At 64.0% G+C, this 26527-nt stretch overlaps 1 protein-coding gene across 1 annotated transcript in view; it reads right to left on the reverse strand.

Annotated features, from left to right (window-relative positions):
• ADGRB1 (adhesion G protein-coupled receptor B1) overlaps positions 1-26527 on the reverse strand; it is a 77678-nt gene that overhangs the window by 20022 nt on the left and 31129 nt on the right. Inside the window, 5 exon segments of the mRNA XM_027560696.1 lie at positions 1290-1393; positions 7149-7290; positions 24882-24925; positions 25722-25824; positions 26212-26287. Of these exon segments, the coding sequence (XP_027416497.1) occupies positions 1290-1393; positions 7149-7290; positions 24882-24925; positions 25722-25824; positions 26212-26287 (469 nt within the window).

Genomic DNA, 26527 nt, shown 5'->3' on the forward strand with positions numbered 1-26527 from the left:
CTCCATGCCCAACAGGGCCTCAGCTCCTCAGGAGCTGGGCGCCGCGGCCACTAAGGCCGGGCCGCCTCCTCCCTGCGGGGCCCTGGCCTCCACCGCACCCGCACTGCTCCTCGCGTCACCGACTCGGCAGGGGCCACGGGGTCCTGACCACCCCACACGCGGAAGGAGGTGCTTTGCAAACCACAGCGGCTGCAGGGGAGGGTCTGGGCTGGGGGGCCAAGCAGGCCCATGGTGGGTCAGGGCAGACGTCCGAGGAGGGGCTGCTGGGTCACTGGTGCCTCTGCCCTTGGGCAGGAGGGGGCGGGGGCGGGGCAGGAAGGCACGCCCCCCCCCCCCCACTCCACCCCATGGCTGCATCGACCCCTCCTCGTGGGCCTCAGCTGCGGTCATGCTGCCCTTGGAGCCCACACACTGGGGATCGGGCTGGACCCAGTGGGTGGGGCAACCTTGGGTTGACCCTTGGTGACCCACAGTCCCAACCCCTGCCCCTCAGGGCCCACTGGAAAGGGAGTCTGCACACACACGCCCCCAGCCCAGGGCTGCTGATGGCTGGACGGGGTCACCCCCACACTGTCCCACCCCTGGGGACCCAGGGACTAACACCGGTCAGACAGCACCCGGGCGCAGGGGTCCATGGTGGGGAGGCTTTGCAGCCTGGGGCAGAGGGCCGGCAGAGGCTCCCACTGGACACATGCCCCCAGGCTCAGGGAGTGGCCTGGCACATCCAGGTGACGACAGACCACAGACACGGAAGTCGGGGTCTTGGGGCCCAGCAGTCATGGGACAGGGTGCTCAGCTGGGCGGGTCCCACTCAGAGGGTGGGAGGGAGCAAGGAGCCTCTGTGAGAGGCCTGTGGGCACCTGGCTGGGCAGGAGCAGGAAGGCCCAGCGCCCTGGGCTGCCCCTGCGCCCCCCCGCTGCCCACCAGCATCCAGGGGACTGCAGTCAGGAGGGCTGGGGGTGATGACAGAGGTGATGGATGGTCCCAACTGGGAAGGTGAGAGGGAAGGACGGCTCTGGGCTCCCAGCCCACGGCCGCCCCGATGGGAGAAGGGGTAAGGCAGCCCCAGCCACCCCTTCCTGGGGACCGCCCCTGCACAGAGCGCAGTCATCCTTCCTGGGGACAGTCCGCACCGCTCCACCCCTACCTGCGGGGGGTGCCACCTCCCCGATGGGAGGACGAGTAAGGCAACTGCAGTTACCCCGTCCACACCTCCCGGGGAACCCCCCGTAGTCACCCCTCCCGGGGATCCCCCAGTCACCCCTCCCGGGGACCCCCCCCGCGGTCACCTCCACACGGAGACGTAGATGATGATCAGCATGAGCAGGGTCAGGGACGACACGCCGCAGCCCACGATGAGCGTCACCGACGGCGTGGCCACCTTCTCCATGCTCTGTGGGTCCCGGGGGGGACAGAGAACAGAGTGAGGGGCGGGCAGGCCTGCGGGGGACGCCGGGGGAGCCTGCCCCCCGCACCTCCGGGAGCCCCGCGTCCAGCAGCCCTCAGCCGCCCTCCCGCAGTGCCCCAGGCGGTCCCTGGGGCGGGGTCTCATCTCCGGAGGGTCTTTGTGTCCCCCACTGGTATAATCGTGTGGCAAGCCCAGCCACAGCGCCCGCCCCATTTCAGGAAGGGTCCCCCCGCATCACAGGTGAGTTCACCAAGGCAGCTGTCCCTGACCCTGTGGCTCTGCAGCACCAGCCAAGGGCAGGGACCCGGCTCTGGGGGGCAGCCGTGGCCTCTCAACACCCGCCACAGACCCCAGCCCTCCACCCTGGCCCACCCCGGGGCTCTGCAAACAGCAGCTGCCCTCAGAGGCCCACGCCGCCTCCATGTGAGACCGCCCCCACGCTGGGCACCCCGAGTCCGCCCCCAGACTCCAAGCCTGGCCCCGCTGCTCCGTCCGCCCAGACGCGCCTCAGGGCCCTCTGGTCTCGGCTCGTCCCCTCCCAGGGGGCCCAGGGCAGCCCTGAGCTCCGGCCCGGCCATTCCCATGCTTCCGTGTGCAGCCCGTGTGAGCGTGACCCCAAAGCGGGAGGCCCACGGATGCTTGCTGAGGAAAGATCTTGGTTCCTCTACATCCGGAACCCAGAGACAAACTGGGGGCCCTGCAGCCCCTCCCACCCGACTCCCCTCAGAGGAAGGAGGGGTGAGTCCTGGAGCCGGGGGGAGGGGCCGGGGGGAGGGGCCAGAGGACAAGGGGAGTCTGGTGGCCCCTCCCGCAGAGCTGACCCCTCTGTGGCCCGGCCCAAGTCTAACCTGGGTGGCACGTTGCTGACCCTGCACATGCAGAGCGAGCCTCCAGGTCGCCTCCTGAAGCCACAGCAGCCCTTCGTGCCCCAAGATGGGACTGTTCACCCTCCTCGGGAGTCCATGGTCTGGGGGCTGCTGCACGGGCACCCCAGGGCCCCCCCACTGGGCGCAGCTGCTCCTACCCGCTCCATCTGCAGCCGGACAGCCCTTCCCCCCACCAGGGCTGCTGTCCACGCCCCGAGCCACTGCTGGGGGTGCCTGTCTGTCCCCCGAGCCTGCTGTCCTCACATCCGGGAGCCCCCCTCCGCCAGGCCCAGCACGGACAGGCGGTCAATGTGACTGGCTGCATGAACGGAGCCCGGGCAGGCAGGCTCCTGGAAAATTGAGAAAGTCGTTCAAGGTCAGCCAGGCCATCCGCTGTCCCCAGGGGGCTGGCCCGGGTGAGGCTCTGGAACCAGCTCCTGCGTTTCCACACAGGGAGCTGGAGGGCCCTGGGGAAGGGGGACTTTGGGCTCCAGCCAGTGCCCCTGAACTCGCTGGGCAACCTTGGGGCCCTGGTCAGCCACACAAGTCACGGGTGGCCGAACAAGTGGCTCAGGTCCACTCCTAGGCTGCTCTGGCCCCAACCTCCGTGGCCATCTGCCTCCATCTGCCCCCGTCAGGCCTGGCAGCCACACGCCCGCCGGCTGCCCACCTGCCCGCCCGTGCCCTCCTCCTCCTCTCTGCCTGGCTCACCCGTCGCTTCTGACAGCCCTAACCCTGCAGGTTCTCAACAGTGTGGAGAAGGGACAGGTGACAGAGCGGTGGACAGGGGCGTCAGGGATCTCAAGGTCTTGCTGGGAGGGCTGGACCGGAGACCTCAAACGTGAGAGATGGGCCTCAGTCCACACAGAGAGCAGGCAGACGCAGGCCAGCCTCCTGCCAGAGACGGGCTCCCTAGCCAAGCTGCATGCCGCCCCAGGGCCTTTGCACAGGCTGGTCCTACCCCAGTGCTCTTTCCCTGCCCTCCACATGGTCAGCTCTTCTCTCAGCTTAGCTGTCATCTCCCCAGTGGCTCAGATGGCAAAGAATCTGCCCGCAGTGCAGGAGACCTGGGTTTCATCCCTGGGTCGGGAAGATCCCCTGGAGAAAGGAATGGCAGCCCACTCCAGCAATCTTGTCTGGAGAATGCCATGAACAGAAGAGCCTGGCGGGCTACAGTCCATGGGGGTGCAAAGAGTAGGACACGACCGAGCGACTAACACTTCCCGCGCTCCTCACAGTGAGGACTGGACAATCACTCTGAACTGGTGCCTCATCTGTCCGCCCATCCTCTTGCCTTGAGCCTCTGCAGGGCCCCGGCCCCTCCCACCCCACACCCAGGCTTTTACTCCTTTGTGGTTCACACGGTTACTGTCAGTTTCTGCCACGCGTCTTCTCCCAAACCATCACACACCTTACGTGCCCTGAACTTCTGTCCTAAGGCCCTGTCCTTAACCTAGCTCCACTCCAGCACCGCACGTGGCTCACAGCCCTCACACAGACGAGCCCTGACTCCAGCACTGACTGATTCCTGCTCCTGGTCACACGCTGAGCCATGATCCTGGCCGCACAGCTCCGGGCGCATCCCAGAAGCGACGCCACCAGCCACTGTGCCCTGCAGACCGTTTAGCACATGCCAGGCTGTGTGGACCCCGCCAGTACCTCGCCAGGTTCGGTCCCCACCCAGCCTCGCCCCCTCAGATGTGACTCAGAGCAGTTACTCAACCTTCCCATGGTCACAGCCTGGCACAGGCCACGGAGCCAGGACTTGACACTCCAGCTGCAGGTAGGGCTGGGGTTGGGGGGATGCCAGGGTCTTGTCTCCCTTTGCTTCCTTCCCCCCAGGATCTAAGCCCTCCCTGGCTCCCGGGGTGTGACTACAGCACCCCTTCTCTTCCGTCCTCTGTGCGGCCCTTGCTCTGGACTCCAGCCCCAAGACTGCTCTGCACCCTAGGAGCACAGCCTCCGCAGGCTCAGACGGACTCCACACACAGCGCACAACCTCCACTCCGTGGGTGCCGGCAGGCAGCACCCACCCCCACGGCCCAGCTCCCCGCTGCCACCACCCCCTGCCGGCTGGGTCGTTCTGCCACGCTGGTGGGACCCCTGTAGGACCCCAACCCTCTCACCTCCTTTCTCACCGCCCAGCTCCACTGACCTCAGCGTGACACTCCTTGCTAAAGCCCCTGCCCCCGTCGGGCAGGCCCTCCAGACCCAGCCCCCTGCCCTGCCTCCTGCTCATCTCTGCCTTTCTCAGCCTCTCAGGGGCCGCCGTCACTCCCCCCAACCCTGGAGCCGCTGTGAACTCCCGTTCACCCCTCAGGGCTCTGCTCCGTGCCTCCTCTCTTGCCCGTGTCCCGAGCCACCCACCCCTGGGAAGGAAGGAGGCTGGTGCAGAGCCTCCAGAGAGGCCCTCTCTCCACCTGAGCTGTCTCTCCAGTAGACATCGTGCCCCCTGAGGGCCCAGCCCCGGGCACACAGAGGGGTGGGCTGCCCGAAACAGCCTCCCTCTCGCTCTCAGCCCTTCCCCATCAGCACCTCTGGGGCTGCCCTCACTGGGGCCGGAGCCGGCTGGGAAAAGTCAGGAGAGTGGCAAAGGTTCTGATGGCAGCTAAGCACGAGGTGGGACGCCCCTCTGAGCCACGCCCAGGCCTTCAGGGCTGCAGCACATGCCCCAGCCCACTACTCTGCCATCTGACAGAGGAGGACCATGAGGCTCACGGAGGCCCGGCAGCCTGCCCTTGGTCCATGGCCGAAGGGTGGCTCTGTGGCTGCTCAGAGCTCCCATACTCCCGGATTCGGCTGCCTCTTCTGGGACGTGGGGACAGGGTGTCCCCACGGGTGTCCCCGCCTATATGCAGACCAGGCCACTGCAAGCCCCTCTGACTGTGGCTGCTTCCCGCCCCCCCCTGCCCGCCCCTGGACCCAGGCACAGCCTAGACCCCTTCACAGACCACAGCTATGTGCTCGCCTGTGCACACTGGTGCAGGGCCCTGTCCATTCACCCTCGGGAGAGCCAGTGCCAGGCCAGATCTTCCTAGAAAGGCCCCTTGGGCCTCATGCTCATCCCCAAGCTCCACCAGCGTCAGCCACCCACCTGCCCCTCACCTAACACTCTCCCTGCTGGGCGGCCCCGGGCTCGGCAGGAGACCACCCTTTCAGGATGCGGGGGCCTGCCTGCTGCAGGCCTGGCCCAGGAAGGTCCCTGTCAACCGGCACAGCCCTCAGAGTCACCCTGAGCAGCAGAGGCCACTTCCGTTTTCCAGGGGAGGAAACCAAGGCTCAGAGGGACCAAGGGCCAGTCTGTGGTCGCCAAATGTGAGGGACAGCCCCATGTTTCAAGACTAGAGCAGCACTGACCTCCTGCGGGCCTCACCTCAGACTTGGAGAGGGCATCTGGGCACCGCACCCTGCTCCAGAGCCCCCCAGCACCTCCCGCCCCGCAAAGAAGAGCAGCTCCCAAGGCAGCCCTGCTCCACCTGCTCAAGCTGCAAGGGGACCCAGGGAACCCCAGCACAGTGGGCTGCTTCCCTGTGCAGAAAGTCACCTCTTCCAGGAAGCCCCCAGCAAGGCCCCGGCTGCTGTCCTCAGGGCCAAGCCCCCAGAAACAGCAACACCTACAGTTACGTCACGGGGACAGCCTGAGGGGGATGGCACTCCGGGATCTGGGCCAAGAGCACAGATCCGGGTCCAGCAGCGTAGCCCCAAGATCCTGAGCAGACCTGCCCCCGCCGTGACCTCCCTGCCGGTAGATGGAGGAGTTAGAGGCAATGATCTCCAAGGTCCCACCCAGCTCCTACCCTCTAGGGGGTCCTGGCTGACATTGCCCGCCCTCCCCACGTCCCTGAGGACAAAGGAGGGGGCAGACTGCTCTCAGAGAGGCCTGGAGCCATCCTCCACATGGAAACTAGGGTTCTGTGACGGGGGAGCAGTGCCACCCCCATCTGATGAGGGCCAGCTACCCCGAACACCCCCAAATCCGTGTCCCCCTCCCTGTCTGTCCTCCACATCTGCTGCCTTGGGCACCCTCCCACGCCAGGCCTGGGGGCTCAACAAGCAAAGACCCTACCCCCTATGCAGGGGCTTAGTGGGCCCTACCCCCTATCTGGGTACCCGCTTTCCTGGGTCCAGAGACTGAAACTCGGCCTTGGGCAAGAGCGCCCCCCAGCCCCGGTTGGCTGGGCCCAGCACCCAGGGCCCCAGCCAGCGAGCTGGCCCCAGATGCCGTCGCCATAGAAACTGGCAGCCCCCACAAGGATCATGGGAACAAAAAGGAGGCCCCTGAGACGATGGGGCCTTCCGAGGGAGGGCTGTGGGCCTGGGCCAAGCCCAGCACCCTCTCCAGCCAGGACCCCTACCTGGGGACGAAGGCGCCTCCGAAGACCAGGGTCCATTTGGGGTGGGTGGGGAACCCCCCCAAGGAGGGTGGCAGCTCCTCCCCCTCCCTCTACAGGGCAGGCCAAGACCCTGCCATCCGCTGGGGGACGGACCCTCACCAAGTGACAGCATCGACCCGGCTGGCTCTGCCAGGCCATGCCTTCCTGCAACCCCAGCGCCTGGCGGGGGCTGCCCATCTCCTCTGAGCACCGGCTCCCTCCAGGGTCCTAGGCCCCCAAGGAGAGTGCGGAAGACTCACCCGTCAGTCCCTCCCAGGGGCCCCAGCCTGACTCTTTCAGGGCCAGTCCCCAACTCCACACCGCCACCCACTCGGCTCCCACCCGCCCTCTCCAGAGGCCCAAGCCTCTTTGGCCGGGCCACGGGGGGCATCGGTGTGCAGCCGCCCCTCCCCGCGCCGGCCCTGGCGGCGACCGTCCTCCCCGGAAGCCCCCTCCCCGCGCTCCCCCGCCCGCCCGCCAAGCGCCCGGCCGGGGTCTCACCGCGTCGGCGCTGAGCTGGGCTAAGATGGCGAAGGTGGAGAGCCGGTCACAGAGGCAGCGCGTCCGGAGGGCGTCGAGGGGCACCGTGCGGCAGCCGCGCCACGACCAGGGCCCGAGCTGCGGGGGGGCGGGGGAGGAGGGTCTGGGGGCGGGACACACGGGGGGAGGGGAGACAGGGGCGGCGTGAGCGGCGGCCGGCCGCGCCCCGGCCCCGCGTCCCCGGCCCGCGCCCGCACCTGCGCCCGCCGCCGCGCGCGCCCCGCCGGCCCCCGGAGCCCCGTGCCCCATGGCCGCCGCCGCCGCCGCCGCCGAGCCACGGGAGAGCGACTCGCGGGAGTGCGGGCCGGCGGGGCCGGCGGGGCGCCGAGCCCTGGCCCTGCGCCCAGAGAGCGCCCCGCCCCAGCGCCGGGCAGGGAGGGGCGCGTGGGCGCACGTGGAGCGGGGCGCCAGCCGGGGGCCGCGGCGGCCTGCGGTGCGCGCGCGGGCCGGGCGGGGTGAGGGGCGCCCTGCGCTGCCCGCCCCCGGGCCTCGTGTCGCGCTGGTGACCTTGGGGCCGCCCTGCCCCCACAGCCACCTCCCGGGGCCGGGCCGCGTCGGCCAGAACGTGCCCCCTGGCGTCTGACCCAAGGCCCTCCTGCTGTCTGCCGCTCGGGGGTGGCGCGGGTTCCCTTGAAACGAGCACTTGCTAGGGCCTCAGTGCGCCGGACTGAGCTACTCTGCAAACCAGTCGCTGTTGATCCAAGTTCCCCATCCCCAGGCCGGCCCACTTGTCCGGCAGCATCCAGCCAGGCACGCAGGCAGAAGGTGCCCATCAAGTGTCCGTCCCAGGGCCCTGGACCTGCAGGCTAGGGGGCTCCAGGCTGCCTGAAGAGCCGAGACTGAAACGGTGGTTCAGGAGCCACAGCTGGGAGGGGACTCCTGCCCCTAGGGCCGAAAAAGCCCCTCTCCTCCTGCTCACAACTCAGACCCGGAGTCTTCCCCGGGGGAAAATTCCAGGTCTCTGTGGCCAGGGTCTACCCACGGCCAGCCCTAGATCCCTCGGCCCCAGCCCAAGCAGTTGGGAATTGCAAGGAGCCTTCAAAGGCCTCAGTCTGCCTCTCCCATCCCAGCCCTTCTGTATGGGGTGAGTGACTCCACCCTGCACTCCTCCAGGGGAGCCACGACCCACCCCTCACCCCGACACCGAGAGGGCCTCTGCTCGACACCTGGATACAAGCCACCACCCTGGGCTACCTCCTGGCTGCGTCACCTGGGAAATCAGGTACCAGCCCGAGCTTCGGTTTGTGGGGAGGGGGCAGTCCAGAGGATGACGCGGGGCACCCAGCCAGCTGCCCTTCTCCCCAACACCCACATGGACGCTCAGGAAAGCAGAGGGGCTCGGCCACAGGCATCCCGGAACCCAGAGCAGCTTGTGCTGAATTTGAGATGTTACACAATCTCTTTTCTGAGCGTCAGGCCCCAGGGGAGGAGGGACACGCTCTGGACCTGCTGGAGGCCCTGGAATCTGCTGTTCTCTCTTCACTTCCCCCACGGGTAGGGACCTGCCCCCATTTTACAGAGGAGGAGAACTGAGGCAGCCCAAGATGACAGCTAGGCAGAGGCCAGGCCTTAGCTCCGAGGGGTGCATCAGGGCTCTGTGGCCCCAGAAGATGCCTCCCACCCACACTGTCTGTTCATCTCTGAAATGCAGGGAGGGGAAGGGACATCTCTGTCTTGGGCACTGGGGCCCGAGCCCTGGGGGCCAGAGTTTGGGGGATCCAAAGCTCTTCCATCTTAGGGGCCCTCCATAAGGAAAGCCACGGGAGGGTCCTGGGGGCTTCTGCCTCTTCGGCTCCCGACCACGCCTCTGCCTGAGCCCACCTGCCTCGGCCCACCTGAACCCCACTAGTGTCTGCTGAGCCGAGTGGAAGTCAAAACCTATTAGGCCTCACTAGAGATCCTTCTCCCCTTCCTTCTCTGGAAAAGAAGATCTCGATAGCCACAGGGCCAGAAAGAAGACCTGGGTGATGGAGGATGGGGAAAGGGAGCATGGGGTCCTGGAGAGTGGGCCTCCTGGGAGGTCCAGCCTGGTCCTCCCGCCCCCTCGGTGAGGGGCATGGAGGCCTCACTCAGCTGCCCCGGGCCCATCACACCCCGTCTCCCTCATCCCCCAGCATCACACAGGACAAAGGTACAGAGTACTGAGCCCCAGCTGCCCCCTGTCCCTCTCACCCATGGGGCACCCTGTCCTCACACTTGGGGTGGCGCATGCAAGCCCCGGACCAGACGCCAAAGGGCCAAGACAGTGGAGGCCAGAAGTCCTGAGACCCCGGGGGCTCGGGAGAGGTGGCCTCCCGGGGCCGTTTCAGCCGGGAGACAGCACCTCCATCTCTCACACTTGTCCACAACGTCAGCCACGTGCCTGCTCCTAAGAGCTGGAGTCTGTGGCCAGCCGGGCCATTCCGGGTTCAAATCTCAGCTCTAATCTCCACCGCCCAGGCATGGACGCTGTCTCGGCCCTTCTCTGAGTGGAGGCGGGGACCCTGACCCCAGCTTTTCCGCCCGCTGAAGGCTGTTGGGAGGGTCAGGAGAGGACAGCACCCCAGGCCTGGGGCGAGGGGAGCTGGGCCGGCGGGGGCCAGCAGCCTGGCAGGTTCCCAGGCAGCGCTGGCGGGTCTGCTGGGCGCCAGGCTGACAGCTGCCGGCCACCTCCTGGGAGAAGGCCAGCCCCGGTTGGTGGCTGGCCCCACAGGGTTCCTGCCATGGGCACTAATTAGCTTATCAGCCTCCCAGAGGAGGGGAAGGCGAGGGGCACTGCCCGCTGCCGATGGGCTCAGCCTCAGACCACGGAGGACACGAGGAGGCATCCACCCTGGTCCAGAGAGCTGGCCACTGGGGTGGGCAGCCCGGGAGGCGGGCAGCTGCTCAGCTTGCCCAGACCCCGCAGGACTGCGGGCAGGCTCCCTGGTGCCTCCCCACAGCAGGGCCCCCCGGGCTCCAGCGGGCCGGGGGGAACGTGCCTGGGCTCCTGACACACGACACAGGGATGGGGACTCGCTCCTTGCCCCTGCCCCACCTCAACATCCATAGCTTTGTGTGCATTTTGTCATGTAATCTGCAGTGATCCCCAGCTCAGCTGTGTAGATACAGAGATCGCAGCTCAGAGAAGTGGGGTGATTGCCTGAAGCCACGCAACATGACGACAGAAGGGCCCAGATTACAGTTTTCTCTGTCTGATCAGCCCATGCCCCCGACAAGGCCTACAGCATCTGAACCGCTGGGCTCTGAGAGGTCAGTCTGAAAGGGGCCCTCAAGGATGGTGTACGGCCCCTCCCCAGGCCCTTAGCTGAGCTCTCTGGTCTGGGCCAGGCACAGCGGAGGACCCGCTGGAGCAGGACGGGTGGGCAGAGGTCCCTGATGGGAGGATCCTCGCCAGCATCCCAGGCACACCCACCCTGACATGGGAAAGCGCAGGCACACTCAGCCCTCCTCCTTCAAAAAACCTCTCAGACATCCTCAGACACCGACGACCTCTGACAGAAATCCCTCCTGTTGCTGTGACACCATTACCATCTCTGCAACACAGGCAGCTCATTCCCTGCACGCCCTCTCCCCGACCACTCCGCGCGCCGGAGACCACTGGCCGCCTCTTCACTGAGCTTCAGAAACGGGAATATCTGGGTCACAGAGCCAGGCCCCCCTTCCTGGGCCCAGGCCTGGGGAATCTGGGTCGAGGACACCTGCTCCACCCCAGCCCCCAGGTCCAGAGCCAGAGAAGGAGCTGGAGCCGCGGCCCCTCCCTGCCTGAGTGGAGGCGAGGGTGCAGGGGGCGCTGGGCCCTCAGAGCAGAGCTCCCAGAGAGAGGCTGTCTCTGCCCCGTGAGACCAGGGCCTCCAGGACACGACCACGCCTGCCCCATTGGACCGCAGCCCCTAGGCCAGAGCTGTGTCCCCGCATGTGCTCTCGGAAAGGTCCAGCGCTGCCCACCCCCTGTAGGCCACCAGTTCCTCACCGCGGGCTCCTCCCACCCTGCTCCTGCCAGACCCCGTGTCACCAAATCCAAAGGACAATCCCATTTACTTCAGACAGAGCCAGCAACCTCTAAACACAGGCTCCGCCGTGCGTCCTGACCCTGCGCTGAGACCTGAGTTTCCCCTAGCTACCCCAGCCCCCAGCGCCTTGGGGTCAGTCCTGAATATACCCTGCCTCTTCCCCCCACCCCCGTGCCAGCCTCACCCGCCAATCTCGCTCCCTGGGCAGCTGGCCTCCCGTTCCCGCCTCCCCACCCACTCCCACCCACCCCAAGTGGTCCTTGAGAATGTGTCCCCCAGTGGCTGTCTGCGGCCTGCATGCCCGTCAGCTGGGCCTGGCCTGGCCAGCTCATCCCCCACATCCGTAGCCACAGGCTGTGCGCTGGCTCTCACAGCAAGGCCATCCTGACCCGCGACCTCTGCCTGCAGCTTGGAGGGTCCTCCTGCCCTGTGATGGCCTGATGCTCACGCTTGCATCCTGCTCTGAGAAGGTGAGAGGGGGGCCCGGCTGGTGCTCCCCACTGCCCACACCCTGCTGGGAACGGAGCACCCGGCCGGGACTTGCTGTGGGTGGGCAAGCGAGGCCCTGCTGCCTGGCGGTGACCCCCAGGCCCCCGCCCCTGAGGCTTACACCTGCAGACCCGGGGGTGTCTGGCCTGCCTTGCAGATGCGAGAGTCACTGCTGCTCCCCACCCTGCGGCCACCGCCTGGCGGGACCCCCCTCACCACCAGCTTCCGCCCTGCCCTCCACCGCCTGTCTCCCGCCATCATTTGAAATGTGCCAGGACACGCTGTCCTCTGCTCAAGACCTCCCGCAGCTCCCTCCTCACTCAGGGGCCCACAGCCCCGGGGACTGCCCCCCTCCCCAGCACTCCCCTCCAGCCACACTCAGACGGTGAACCGCAGCGCCCTGCAACCCCGCCTGGCACAGCCACCTCACTCAGCACCCGGGCAGGAGCCGCACCTTATCCTGGTGCCCAGGTCGGGTGGCTCAGAGAAGGCAGCCTGGGGAGTTGGCTGGGCCCCACCCAGCTCAGGAAGCCCACCAGGGACCTCCCCCGGGGCCCAGGGTAGATGAGAGGAGGCTCAGCCTGTGGGAACTCCCGGCCGGCTCCCTGCGGGGAGGGGGGGAGCACCGGGGGCCAAGGTCTGCTCCCCTCCTGGGCAAATTCCCTCCAGGCCACTCAGAGCTGCGGCCCCCTCTGTGAAGTGGCACCAGCCCCCCGGTGATGTCCAGGGACCACAGGCACACCGTGCCCAGCCCGGGGCCCCGCATGCTTATGGCACATCAGGGACGGCCATGGAGAGCCCGGCCTGCCCACGGAGCCAGGGCCTTCACTGCGCTCAGGATGCCTCCCACCGGCCCGCAGAGCAGGCGCTATTATGGGACTGTGCCTCGGGGTCCCCTGGGGTTTGATGGGCTAATTCACACTGGAGTGTGAGTGACTCATAGGTGTCCTCCCACACAGCAGAAAGAAGCCAGAGTGGGCACAGATCACCCCGGTGAGGGAACAGGGAGTGGGCACGGTGTCTCTGCAGGCAGGGGCTCCCTCAGCCTGGCCTTTGTGCTCCCCAGACCACCCATTCCAGGCGCAACCCCTGCGGGATTGTGTACGGGACACATCCAGAGTGCCTACCTCCCACCTCCCGCTATTGACTGTTGACCCCTATTGACCACTGATCCACAGATCAAGGCTTCTGCTGAGCCGCCTCGTCCAGGGAGCCTGCTGGGATACGCAGTGAGTTCCTAAGCGTTGCACCTGGCTCCTGCACCAGGTGCTACCCTGCTGCTGCCCTGGTGCTGCTTTTCTGGGTCCTACCTCAGCCAGCGGCTGGAACTCATAGTGACCGCCAGGCCCTCCCCACCCCTAGCCTGGCAGCCCCGCTTGCAAGTGCCAGCCCAGAGGAGCCACCGGCGACTCAACATAGGCGCCCCTCCTGCCCCCAGGTCTGGGTCCTGGCCAGTCCCTCTGACCACACACTCGTCTGTCCCCTGGCTGACTCAGCCTCATCTTTCGGGGCTCCCCCGAGGCACTGCCGTCTCCAGGAGGCCTCCTCAAGCTCAAGTTCCGTGCCCAGCCCCCGTCTCCCCGTTTGGCTGCTGAGAACCCACAGAGCAGTTCCGTCCCCTCTTGGTTCAGGGTCTGGGGACCCCGGGGGATGGATCCGTGTCAGGGCAGAGCGTACCCGTCCAGCCTGCACCCCTGCTCACGGGCTGCTCTTGCAGCGCTGACAGCGTCTCGGGCTCCCTCAGCATTCATCAGGCAGCGACCGGGGCCTCCGGGGCATCTCACATTCCCCACAAAGCTGCGATGACCATCTCCTGGCTCTCAGCTGGCGCCGCTCCCTCTGAGTCGGGGCCCCAGGCCGCAGGCCTGCCCTAGGCTGGGAAACTGGCCGTCCTCAGGACCTGGTGGTTCTTCACTGACTGACCCACCCTCCTGGGCAAGGCCACCAGGGCCCCAGGTGAGTCTGGGGCCCGGAAACTCCCCAGCCCTGCCAGGAAGTCCTCTGGCCTGGGAAGGCTGGGGTCCTGCCAGCCTCAGCCCACCTGCTGACCCTTGCCAGCTCAGAGTCCATGAAGCCTACCTGAGCCTCTGCCGCCCACTCAGACCTCCGCCTGCTGCACTGCAGGCCTAGCTCTGTCCAGCCTGTCAGCTCCCCTCGCCAGCCAAGGGGCCGTGCCTTCACGCCTCACTCTCACGCTCCAGGTTGGCTGGTCACTCACTTTCAGGACGCGAGTCCCTCGCCGGCCTGCTCAGGCCCTGTGCTGGGCATGGGCACCTCCACGGCCACTCCCTCAGCTCCAGGAGATACCAGAGCTCACAGCCTCAGCCAGCCCAGCTCCTCCAGGACACCCTCTCCTCGGCCCGTGCACCCAGGCCTTTCATCTCCCCGGGCTGGTGTCTGACCCTGTGTGCTGCAGTCGGCCTCGAAAACTGTGCCATGGGCAAGTCCTAGTTCCTGGGAGGGGCTTCACATCTCCCAAAGAGCTGAGACCACCACCACCACCATAACCGTCACCACGACCTCCACCCCCACGGGTCCCACTGAAGCCGCCACCACCAGCAGTAACGTCACCACCATCATCATCGGCCACTGTCACCACCGCCACCACCACCACCACCACCAACACCAGCGTGCCATTGTTAACAGCACCACCAGCACCAGGAATGGCACGAGCATATCACCGTACCACATCACTGAACCATCGTCACCACGACATCATCGCCATCTGTTGTTCAGTCGCTCAGTCGTGTCCGACTCTTTGAGACCCCATGGACTGCAGCACTCCAGGCTTCTCTGACCTTCACTATGTCCTGGAGCTTGCTCAAACTCATGTCCATTGAGTCAGTGGTGCCATCCAACCACCTCATCCTCTGCCGTTCCCTTCTCCTCCCGCCTTCGATCTTTCTCAGCGTCAGGGTCTTTTCCAGTGAGTCAGCTCTTCAAATTAATGTTCAGGACTGATTTCCTTTAGGAATGACTGGTTGGATCTCCTTGCAGTCCAAGGGACTCTCAAGAGTCTTCTCCAGCACCACAGTTTGAAAGCATCAGTTCCTTGGCACTCAGCCTTTTTTATGGTGCAACTCTCACACCCATACGTGACTACTGGAAAAACATGGCTTTGGCTGTGGACCTTTGTCGGCAAAATGATGTCTCTGCTTTTTGTGCTGTCTAGGTTTGTCATAGCTTTCCTTCCAAGGAACAAGTGTCTTTTAATTTCGTGGCTGCAATCACCGTCCGCACTGATTTTGGAGCCCAAGAAAATGAAATCTGACACTGTTTCCCCATCTGTGTGTCATGAAGTGACAGGACCAGATGCCATGATCTTAGTTTTTTGAATGTTGAGTTTAAAACCACCTTTTTCACTGTCCTCTTTCATCTTCATCAAGAGACTCTTGAGTTCCTCTTCACTTGCTACCATTAGAGTGGTATCATTTGCATATCTGAGGTTGTTGCTATACCTCCCAGCAATCTTGATTCCAGCTTGTGATTCATCCAGCCTGGCATTTCTCATGATGTTTCCTGCATGTAAGTTAAATAATCAGAGTGACAGTATACAGTCTTGACATACTCCTTTCCCAATTTTGAACCAGCCCATGTTGCATGTCCAGTTCTAACTGTTGCTTCTTGACCTGCATACAGGTTTCTCAGGAGGAAGGTAAGGTGGTCTGTATTCCCATCTCTTTAAGAACTTTCCATAGTTTGTTGTGATCTACCCAGTCAAAGGCTTTAGTGTAGTTAACGAAGCAGAAGTAGATTTTTTTTTTGAATTCCCTTGCTTTTTCTATGATTCAGTGTATGTTGGCAATTTGATCTCTGGTTCCTCTGCCTTTTCTAAATTCGGCTTATATATCTGGAAGTTCTCGGTCCATGTACTATTGACACCTAACTTGAAGGATTTTGAGCATGATCTTGCTGACATGTGAAATGAGTGCAGTTGTATAGGGTAATTTGAGCATTCTTTGGCATTGCCTTTATTAGGGATTGGAATGAAAACTGACCTTTTCCAGTCGTGTGGCCACTGCTGAGTTTTCCAAATTTGCTGGCATATTGGGTGCAGCACTTTCACAGCATCATCTTTTAAGATTTGAAATAGCTCGGCAGGAATTCCATCACCTCCACTAGCTTTGTTTGTACGATGCTTCCTACGGCCCACTTGACTTTGCACTCCAGATGTCTGGCTCTAGGTGAGTGACCACACCATCGCGGTTAACTGGGTCATTACAAGCATCACCGTTGCCACCACCAATACCGTCCTCAACACACCTGCCGTTTCCACTGCATCAGCACAGCAGCAGCGCCGTCAGTACCAACACCACCGTGCGGCCAGCAGTGTCCTCGTGACCACCACCTTCACCGTCACCCCCACCGCCGACAGCGTCACCGTTACCACCACTAGCAGCGGCCCTCGCTGCCGCGTGGTCATCACCACTGCCCATCACGCCATCAGCAGCAACAGCGCCGTCGCACCGACATCACCACCACCGCCACCACCACCGACGACACATCGTTGCCAAAGCTGTCACTCTTACCACAGCCACCTGATCACCGAGCTCACCAGCGTCACCTCCGCTGTCAGCAGTGCCCCCGTGACTGCCATCGCTGCTGAGCCAGCACTGTGTCTGTGGACTGACACTAGCTGGGAACCCCCATCACCAACACTCAACCCGCCACGTCCAGAGCCCTGTGTAGGCAGAAACCGTCTTGCAGGAGGCCTCACCACCCACCATGCCCGTCAATCACGATGGGCTGAACCCAGGCAACCTCACCATCAGCATCATCTGATCCTCCACACCACTGACCACACCCCACCCTCCAAGGTGAACCTCAAGGTCATTCCATCAGGGTCATTTCCAGGCCAGGAAAGGATAATGGTTACCGTGGTCACTCCACCCCTCCTGCTAACGTGGAAGCTTTCCTGTCTCCTGCACCTCTTGCCATCTGCATCCTGAGTTGGTTCTCTGCAGAGAAGAGGACCTCAGACCCTCTCAATACCACCAGCAAGCCACCGGGCAGCCTGGAGAGCTGGGGTTTTGATTAAGACTTTTCTGCCTCAGAAAACTAGCAACTGCACACCCCAAGCGTGGAGAAGCAAGTGGCGCAAGGGAGGAGGGTCACCTCACACCCTCCAGGCCCATCCCAGTACACAGACCCCCAGTCCCCCAGCCCCTAGTAGCTGTCTCTGTTGCTCCAGGCAGCCCCTCTTGGAGCCCCCAGATCTCAGTGGAGGAGGGACGTGAGCGCCCTCCCCACTTGCGGGCACTGCCCCATGTACTCAGGGCCCAGCACTGACCTCCTTGATGGCCCCTCCTCCACAAGGGCAGGGAGGGACAGGCTCTTCCTTGTTCCCTCATCCCCAGATCAGTGCGGGTGCAAGAGCCAGGGTGGGAGGAAGATTCAAGTGGCCCCTCCCAGCTCCCCTGACCACAGGCCACTCGACCAGGGACAGAACATGTGGTTGGTCCACTTGCCCCTCCCCACCTCTGGCAGCTTTGTGAGCACCTTGACATCCTCCCAAACCAAGCCATCCAGCGCTGCCCCCACCCGCATCCAGCAGGTCCCGGGAGCTCAGGACAGCCACACTGTGCCTCCCCTGACGTGCCAGCCCCGACCCCTCCTCCATGACCACCACCGACTCGGGCACCCAGACTCACGGAGCCACAGAAGTGGGAAGGTGCAGGAAGGGAACAGCTGGACTTGACACAGTAGACCCACAGGCCCTGACTCCACCCAGTAAAGTGCCCACCGGCCTTGAGCACTCGAATGCATGTCCCCGTGTCTGTGATGCCCCCTCTCCTGGCAGGGCCCCACCCCTGCCCCAGTGTTCCTTCCAGTGGGAAGTGAAAGCAAGCAGGTGGGGGACACTGGATGGGGAGACCCAGGCCCTGTATGGGGAGAGGGCTCACACTCTGCTGGGGGGTTCACACTCTGCTGGGGGTTTCACACTCTGCTGGGGGTTTCACACTGCTGGGGGCTCACACTCTGCTAGGGGAGCTCACATCCTGCTGGGGGGCTCACACTCTGATGGAGGTTCACACTCTGATGGAGGGTTCACACTCTGATGGGGGTTCACACTCTGCTGGGGGTTCACACTCTGCTAGGGGAGCTCATACTTTGCTGGGGGCTCACACTCTGCTAGGGGGGCTCACACTCTGCTAAGGGAAGTCACATCCTGCTGGGGGCTCACATTCTGATGGGGGTTCACACTCTGATGGAGGGTTCACACTCTGCTGGGGGCTCACACTCTGATGGGGGTTCACACTCTGCTGGGGGGCTCACACTCTGCTGGGGGTTTCACACTGCTGGGGGCTCACACTCTGCTAGGGGAGCTCACACTCTGCTGGGGGCTCACACTCTGCTAGGGGAGCTCACATCCTGCTGGGGGGCTCACACTCTGATGGAGGTTCACACTCTGATGGAGGGTTCACACTCTGATGAGGGTTCACACTCTGCTGGGGGTTCACACTCTGCTAGGGGAGCTCATACTTTGCTGGGGGCTCACACTCTGCTAGGGGAGCTCACATCCTGCTGGGCGGCTCACACTCTGCTGGGGGCTCACACTCTGCTGGAGGGGCTCAAACTCTGCTGGGGGCTCACACTGTGATGGGTGGACTCACACTCTGATGGCGGGGCTCACACTCTGCTGAGCGGCTCACACTCTGCTAAGGGAACTCACATCCTGCTGGGGGGCTCACACCCTGCTGGGGGGCTCACACTCTGCTGAGGGGCTTACACTCTGATGGGGGCTCACACTCTGCTGGGGCATTGCACACTCTGCTGGGGGGTTGCACACTCTGCTGGGGGGTTGCACACTGCTGGGGGCTCACACTCTGATGGGGGGCTCACACTCTGCTAGGGGCTCACTCTGATTGGGGGGCTCACACTCTGCTAGGGGCTCACTCTGGTTGGGGGGCTCACACTCTGCTGGGGGCTTACACTCTGATTCGGGGGCTCACACTCTTCTGAAGGACTCAATCTGCTGGACGGGCTCACACTCTGATTGGAGGCTCACACTCTGATGGGGGGCTCACACTCTGATGGGGGGTTCACACTCTGCTGGGGGGGGCTCACATTCTGATTGGGGGGCTCACACTCTGATCAGGAGGCTCACACTCTCATAGGGGGGCACATGCATATACACAGAATTTTGGCAAATGGGAGTCAGAGCTGAGAAGCAGGGGACCTGGGGGGCATGTAGGAAAACAGGAAGAGAGGCCTCCAGAAGCAGGTGGCTTTGAGGCCGGAGAAGAGGCACAAGGACCAGGGACAAAGGCGCCAGGCGTTCTAGCTGGCGCCAAGGAGGGGAGTGGTGAGGGGCCCGTGGGGCAGAGGACTGTGGCTTGGGAGCCGGGCTGCCTGCCAGGGTGGGGGACTCACTGCCCCAGGTTCTGAGCACAGCTGCTGTCCCTGGGCCGTGACCTCATGCTGTCTGTCCCCTCCAGGTCCCAAACCCAGCTGAGACGGGCAGGCCCGGACTCAGATGCCCCTCGAGGAGGGCAGGCTCAGAGCGGGCCTCTGCCAGGCCCCCCACTCCGCAAGCACACTGTCCGGGGGAGGCTCAGAGAATGGAGGGGCGCTGGGGAAGGGGCTGGGGCTGAGTCCAGAGTAGGGGCTGGGGGTGAGTGGTCTCGCCGCTGAGAGCAGCCCTGCACCCCTCCCCCGGCCCTAGCTCCCCACCCAGGTGGGGGTGCAGAGCACGACCCCACCTCCCACCCACGCTCATGAAGGGCCACCAAAAGGCCTCTGTGTCCAGCTGTCTCCCCCTCCCCCGCCTGCCCCCCTCGCCCGCCTTCTCTGCCCCCATCAGGAACCAGACGGCGTGGGAGAAATCGGGCTGGGAACCGGCCGCTGACAGCGACCTGGGGACCCTGCCAAGTCTCCCTTCCGCTTGCCCCCCTCGGCCTGCCCCCTCACCGCCCTCTCCAAGGAAACCAAGGACTTCGGCGGGGGAGGGGCAAGGCTCTTAAAGGGACCAGGACACGCACTTGGGCAAGGACCCCAGAGAGAAGCCCGGGCCTGGGTCATGAGCGTCCCCCAGGATAGCTGCACCTGCAGGGGGTGGGGAGAGAGCCCAGACTGGCACACCTACAGGGCACCCGAGGCTTGTCGAACAGAACTCTGGGCCCAGTCCTCAGCCCGACTGAGAAAGCTGTGTGAGTGAATGCTGGAAGGTGCCTGGCGGGCGGTCAGGCTTTGGAGAAGACCCTACAGACTGGGGGAGTGCCCCGCCCTCCACCAGCCTGTCCCAGCGTCTGCTCTCCCAGCTCAAGTTCCAGAGTGCAGGGGTGCCAAGCGCCCACTAGTTAGGGAACCCCCAACCTGACTCAATAGCAGCCCGCTGCAGGACTTCTCAGAGCCTTTACAGCCGACTTGAGTGTGGACCCGGGAGCACAAGATGTGGTGGGCATGAAACCCTGGAGCCCACGTGGGCCTGGTATCGGGCACAGCACCTTCCAAAATGGGGGCGCGGCACCCAGGCCTGTCCTGTCCTGACGTCCCCACGCTGGGGCTCAGCCAGAGCAGGTGACTTCTGAGGGCCTGCCCGCTCTGACTTCTCTGCTCTGTGTAACTCTCAGTTGTTCATTTCTAAAAAGGAAACCGCAAAACATTTGCAGCTTCTGAGAAAGACACAGGGAGCTGTCCTTTCAGAACCACAGACGTGAACTCTGGGCGGTGCTTTTGGCCTTTGTCAACCCCGCCACCACCAGCCCATCCTTCCGGACTCCCCTCCCCAGCCACCTAAACATCTGAGAATTCTGAAAAGACTCCCTTTCCCTCCCTAGCAGCCCTGCCCCCTAGGCCCTCACTGCCACTGGCCAGGCTGGCATAAGGGTGTGGGGGCGTAGGGGGGCGGCCGAGAGCCTCGCTGTGAGCAGTCGCCCCAAGTGTAGACGCTGAGCCTGTGTGTGCAAGAGTGCGTGTGTGACTGGGGGCGAGGCAGGTGGAGGGTCTGCACTGTGGGTGGGAAGCCTGACTCAGACTTTCCGAGAAGAGTGTGTCACATGCTTGACGGGTGCGTGTGTCTGCAAGAGGAGGCGGCCCTCCACACACATGACACGTGCACAGTTGCACGTTACATGTGAGCACGCGCAAGTGACGCCGGGTGAGACGCTGCTCAGTGTGTGCCCGGGGCCAGGAGTCAGAGTGTGCCAGGGCCGGGCTCAGTGTGTGCCCAGGGCCAGGAGTCAGAGCGTGCCAGGGCCGGGCTCAGTCTGGCTTGGGGTCTAGGCTCCTGCAGTGACTGGGGCCAAGACTCAGTCATGGGTCAGAAGCTCACTGCTTCTCAGCTGAAGGTCGCTAGCTGCTCTCAATTCCCACCGACCCCTCCCCCCCACCCACATACACACAATTCTGCAGACATGAGACCCTTTCTCATCCAAACACAGGCCCATGCCAGCAGAGACCTGATCCCTGGGCACACCGGTGGAAGCAGCCTGGGGCCCTGGCCCTGATCCCTGCTTCGGGTCACCTGGGAAACCATCGGCTCTTCTGAGCCCTTTTACGTGAGAGATGGCCTCACCTGGCCACGGAGGGAGGTGCTTCCAGCACAGACCATGGGCGGGGAGAGCCAGCTGCCTCCTTCCTGTCCCGTGCCCCCACCCCGTGACTTCTGGGCCCCAGGCTGTCCAGTTCTGGGGCAGAAGCTTCGGTCCCTACCCTGAGCTGAAGCACCAACCTTCCAGAGCCTTGGCTTCTCCAGAAGTAACAGGCAGGGCTCCCAGGGCCACCCCGGGACTGAGCAGGGAGCTGGTGGGCGCATGCGTTCTGGGGCACCTCCAACGCGGCCCAGCTGTTGGCACCTTCCCCCTGTCCACAGGGCCCTGGGCCCAGGCACAGAGGCCTTAACAGTTCCACCTGTCCAGGGGGTACCGGGAGAGGGCAAAGGAAGCCTGGGGTGCGGGCAGGCCCCCGGTTAGTGGAGGCCACGGCCAGACGTGAGTGTCCCATGGGCCTGGCCACTGTCCGCCCCCTACCCCCGCTTTGCTCCCACACGCAAGCAGGCAGACTCCGGCCACGGGGACACTCCCAGGGGGCGGGATCTGCCCCGACCGTGCCCCGGGGACAGTGAACCCGACACTCATTGGGCTGATCAGGCCTCTCACAACCTGCTGCCCCTGGAGGGCAAAGGGGAAGGATGGGTCCACCTTTCTGGAAAGCAATTTACTACCAAGGCCTTGAAGTTGTCCAGGGATTTGATGCCAACAAAACAATCATAAATGTGAGCAGAGCTATCCAAGGGCAGGGCTACTGGGTGAACCAGCCACCTCAGGGGCTCCGGGCCACCTTTGAACAGCCCAGTGGGAGGGTTTCTGGACTGTGGGGAGGGGCTTGTGCTGACATCAGGGGCCAGACGGAGTGGACGGCAGCCACATGATGGCCACAGGGGCCAGCCTGGGAGGACGCGAGCCCTCATTCTTGCCTTTTATTTTTTCACCCTTTTCTGTCAATCCATTTTGTGCAAAGTTTATGCTACTCGCGAAACTCAGAGAAAAACAAGTCTCCAGCACAAAGCCAGAGGGCTGGTTTCCTGGAGTCACAGGGTCCACCCTGGTGCTTCCCTGACCCTGTCTTCAAACCCCAGAGCAGGCGAGGGCAGTGAAGTCCACGCACGGGCCTGCACTCTCTCACCATGGGGCCTTTGCACTGTCTGTTCCTTCTGCCAAAATGCTTGTCCCCAATCACCCACGTGCGGTGCTGAGCAGGCGTCTCTCAAACACCACCCCAGAGAGGCTTCTGTGGACCTGCTCTCGGGCTCCTCACCCCACCTGCCACCAGATCCACTGCTTCCACTTCTTGGCACGTGGCGTGACTGCACAGTTTCACAGGGATCTGGATGTTCCTACTTTCCTGTCCTTCCTCACAGGGGACAGGAGGAGGCTGAGCACCAGCACCTCGTAGAGCACGCTCTGTCAGTGGTCAGGAATCATCGAGGAGGGACGAGTGGGAGGGTGGATGGATGGGGTGGATGGAAGAGTGGATGGGAGGATGGGAGGACAGGTGGTTGGGGAGATGGGTAGGTGGGAGGATGGATGGACAGATGGATGGATGGGGTGGATGGAAGAGTGGATGGGAGAATGGGAGGACAGGTGGTTGGGGGGATGGGTAGGTGGGAGGATGGATGGACAGATGGATGGATGGGGTGGATGGAAGAGTGGATGGGAGAATGGGAGGACGGGTGGGTGGGAGGATGGATGGATGGAGTGGATGGAAGAGTGGATGGGAGGATGGGAGGATGGGTAGGTGGGAGGATGGATGGATGGAGTGGATAGAAGAGTGGATGGGAGGATGGGAGGACAGGTGGGTGGGAGGATGGATGGATGGGAGGATGGATGGACAGATCAGTGGGTGGACAGATGGATGGATGGATGGAAGGATGGATTGACAAATGGGTGGGTGGAGGATGAATGGATAGGAGGATGGATGGACAAATGGGTGGATGGACAGATGGATGGATGGATGGATGGGAGGATGGATGGACAGATGGGTGGGTTGAGGATGGATGAATGGGGTGGATGGAAGATTGGATGGGAGGATGGGAGGACAGGAGGATGGGTGGGTGGGAGGACAGATGGACAGATGGATGGATGGATGAGGTGGATGGAAGAGTGGATGGGAAGATGGGAGGACAGGTGGGTGGAGGATGGACGGATGGGTGGGTAGATAGACAGATGGGTGGATGAGAGGATGGATGGACAGATGGATGGATGGACAGATGGATGGATGGACAGATGGATGGATGGGAGGATGGATGGAGAGATGGGTGGGTGGAGGATGGATGGATGGGAGGATGGAAGAACAGATGGATGGATGGATAGGATGGGAGAACGGGTGGGTGGAGGATGGATGGATGGGTGGGTGGGTGGACAGATGGATGGATGGACGGATGGATGGATGGGACGATGGATGGACAGATGGGTGGGTGGAGGATGGATGGACAGGAGGATGGAAGGACAGATGGATGGATGGATAGGATGGGAGGATGGGTGGGTGGAGGATGGATGGGTGGGTGGGTGGAGGATGGATGGGTGCGTGGGTGGGTGGACAGATGGGTGGGTGGAGGATGGATGGATGGGAGGATGGATGGACAGATGGATGGATGGATAGGACGGGTGGGTGGAGAATTTTGATGGATGCATGGTAATCACATCCCTCCCCAACAAGTTCCACAGGTCCACAGCCCCTACAAACTGCCTCTTGCAGCCTCCCTCCCACCCCACACCCCTGCCCCTGTGGCTGCCCACTCTTACTGGCCATGCCTCACATTCTTCCTGTACCTTCCAACCTCCACACTTTTGCTCAAACTGCTTCTGCCCGAGACCCCCTCCATCCTCTGCCAGGAGAACGTGTCCTCCTCACGTGTCAGCCACTCTGGGAGCCTCCCCTGACCTCACAGGACACACCTTCATCATCATGCCCACGGCATGAGGGACGTACCCCATGGCCCTGGGGCCGGCCTGGGGACTGGCAGTGCCAGGGCTGAGGGAGGCAGGTGGTGACGATGACATGCCGCTCTCTGACCACCCCCTCCCCAGTGGATACCAAACGCCTTGGGGGAAGGCCGAGTCCCCACCAGGCCCACCTGGTCCATCAGGTTCCAGCCGCCAAGCTCTCTCCTGCCCAGTTTCCCCAAACTCTGACCCTTCTTGCCTCTGAGGGCTGCCCCCACTCTGGGGCCTTTGCACAGACTCTTTCGTGTGACTACACAAGCCCCCACCTACCTCTCCCCTTGTCTCCCTGTGTCTGGGAGGAACCCTGCTCTGGGCGCCCATGCAGGTGCTGTGACCCTGAATCACAGCCTGGCCAGTCCAGCCCAGTGCCCCGCCCCCACTCATAACAGCAGGGCGGCAGGGCCTGACACAGGCGGGTGCCTCGTTCCGGGCAGGGAGCTGGGCCCGAGACCCCAGGAGTCCCCGCCTCTGCGTCCCATCGGTCACCCTGGGTCTCACCCAGCTGCCCTGCTCTGTGGCCATGCCCCTTCCCCTCACCTGGCCTGGGGACCCCCGCAGGCCTCTGGACCCGCAACCATGGAGCTCCCTAGGAGGGGTGGGAAACTGGCTGGGCGGCCCCCTGCACTGTCAGTGCTGGACCAGGCAGGGAGACACTGTGCCCGACGGGCGTGCGGGGTCGGTCAGCAGGCGGCCTCGAAGCTGGAGCCCAGGCCCCTCCCTCCTGGCCGCCGAGCCCGCCCAGGAGGCCACACGGCTGAGACACTTACGGGTCTGTCTCGTCCCACAGGATGCAGGTCTGGTTGGTGGTGCCCTGGGAGAGACGGGGGAGTCAGGCCACCTACCCGCCCTCGAGCTCCACCTGAGGCGGTGTCCACGCAGGGTCCCGGTGCCCTGCCTGGTGCCCCGCCTCCGCTGCTCCCCAAAGACGGCGTTTGCAGAGGAGAAACTGAGGCCCAGAGCAGGGAAGGGGCTGGTTCAGCCCCCAGCCCACTGCCCAGCCTCGGGGACCCCTGTCCCCTCTCTGGGAGGGGCTGGGCAGCAGCGGCCGATTCCGCTTAATACGAAATGGCCACTGGGAGGGTCAGGGGCACAGACAGGGCTCGGCAAGCATTCCTGCCCCACAGGCTGCGGGGTGATTACAGGGGGGCTCCTGCCTGATGAGGGAGGGGCCAGGCACAGAGAGGCTGGGCACGGCCCAGCGCCGGACGACGCTGCCCGTCCTGGCTGGAGAGCGGGGCGGGTGTGGGCAGACTCTCGGTGGTCAAGGGTGTCTCAGGCCCGACGGAGAGCCCGGGGAGGAGAGCGTGGTGGGCCTGCGGGGGAGGACATGGCAGAGGATGGCTCCATCCTCTCCAAGGAGCAGCTGGCCTGGCAGGGCCCGGGAGCAGCAGCCTCGGACCCGGGTTAGGGTTAGGTTGCATTCGGCTCCTTCAGTCCCTGCCTGTGACCCTGGGCAAGTCCCTGAAGCTCTGCCAGCCACTGTCCCCGCCCACCGCTCGGGGGTAAAGGAGCTCTCTCTCAAGGCCAGCCAGAGGCCGCGACGTGTGTGCACACGGGGACAGGTGGAGGGGTCCATGCACGCGGACGTGCACACGGAGGGTACTCACGTTGTACATGTGGGCGAACTCGATCTCCAAGGGTGTGAGCAGGGAGCGAGGCGGGGGCTTCACCGTCACCGAGATGACCTTGGAGTTCAGGACAGTTGTGTTCCTGGGGGACAGCCGACAGGCCATGCTGGGGTCAGGAGCCCCTCGCCCCACCTCCCCTAGGCCTGGCCTCCCAGGCCCAGCCTCCCCAGGCCACCACCCCTAGACCCAGCCTCCCCAGGCCCCCCACCCCCCAGATCTGGCCTCCTGAGGCCCTCCACCTCTAGACCTGGCCTCCCCAGGCCCCCACCCCCGAGGCCCGGCCTCCCGAGGCCCCCCACCCCCTTGACCCAGCCTCCCCAGGCCCCCCACCCCCCAGACCCGGCCTCCTGAGGCCCTCCACCTCTAGACCTGGCCTCCCCAGGCCCCCACCCCCGAGGCCCGGCCTCCCCAGCCCCCACCTCCGCCAGACCCAGCCTCCCCAGTTCCCACCTGTGCCCGTGATGCCCACCTCTGCAGGGCCAGGAAGCTGCCCAGGTTTCGGTAAAGCACAGTGCCCACCACGAACACAGACGAGTCATCAGCCTCTGGAAGACAGCACAGTGGTCGCCCTCCTCCCACCACCCCCAGGCCAAGGCCCTGCTGGGCAAGAGGAGTGTGTCCCGCCCTGCCACCCCCACCATGGACACACTGCCGTGGAGCTGAGGTACCTCCTCGGTCTCCCTGAGTGGCCCCTGAAAGCCAGGGGCAGGCAGGGCACAGTTTCTCTTCCTGGGAACTGGAATCGCCTGCTGTGTGACACCAGGCAAGACCCTCTCCCTCCCTGT

The sequence above is a fragment of the Bos indicus x Bos taurus genome, chromosome 14 (assembly GCF_003369695.1).
Source record: "Bos indicus x Bos taurus breed Angus x Brahman F1 hybrid chromosome 14, Bos_hybrid_MaternalHap_v2.0, whole genome shotgun sequence".
Classification (NCBI taxonomy): domain Eukaryota; kingdom Metazoa; phylum Chordata; class Mammalia; order Artiodactyla; family Bovidae; genus Bos; species Bos indicus x Bos taurus.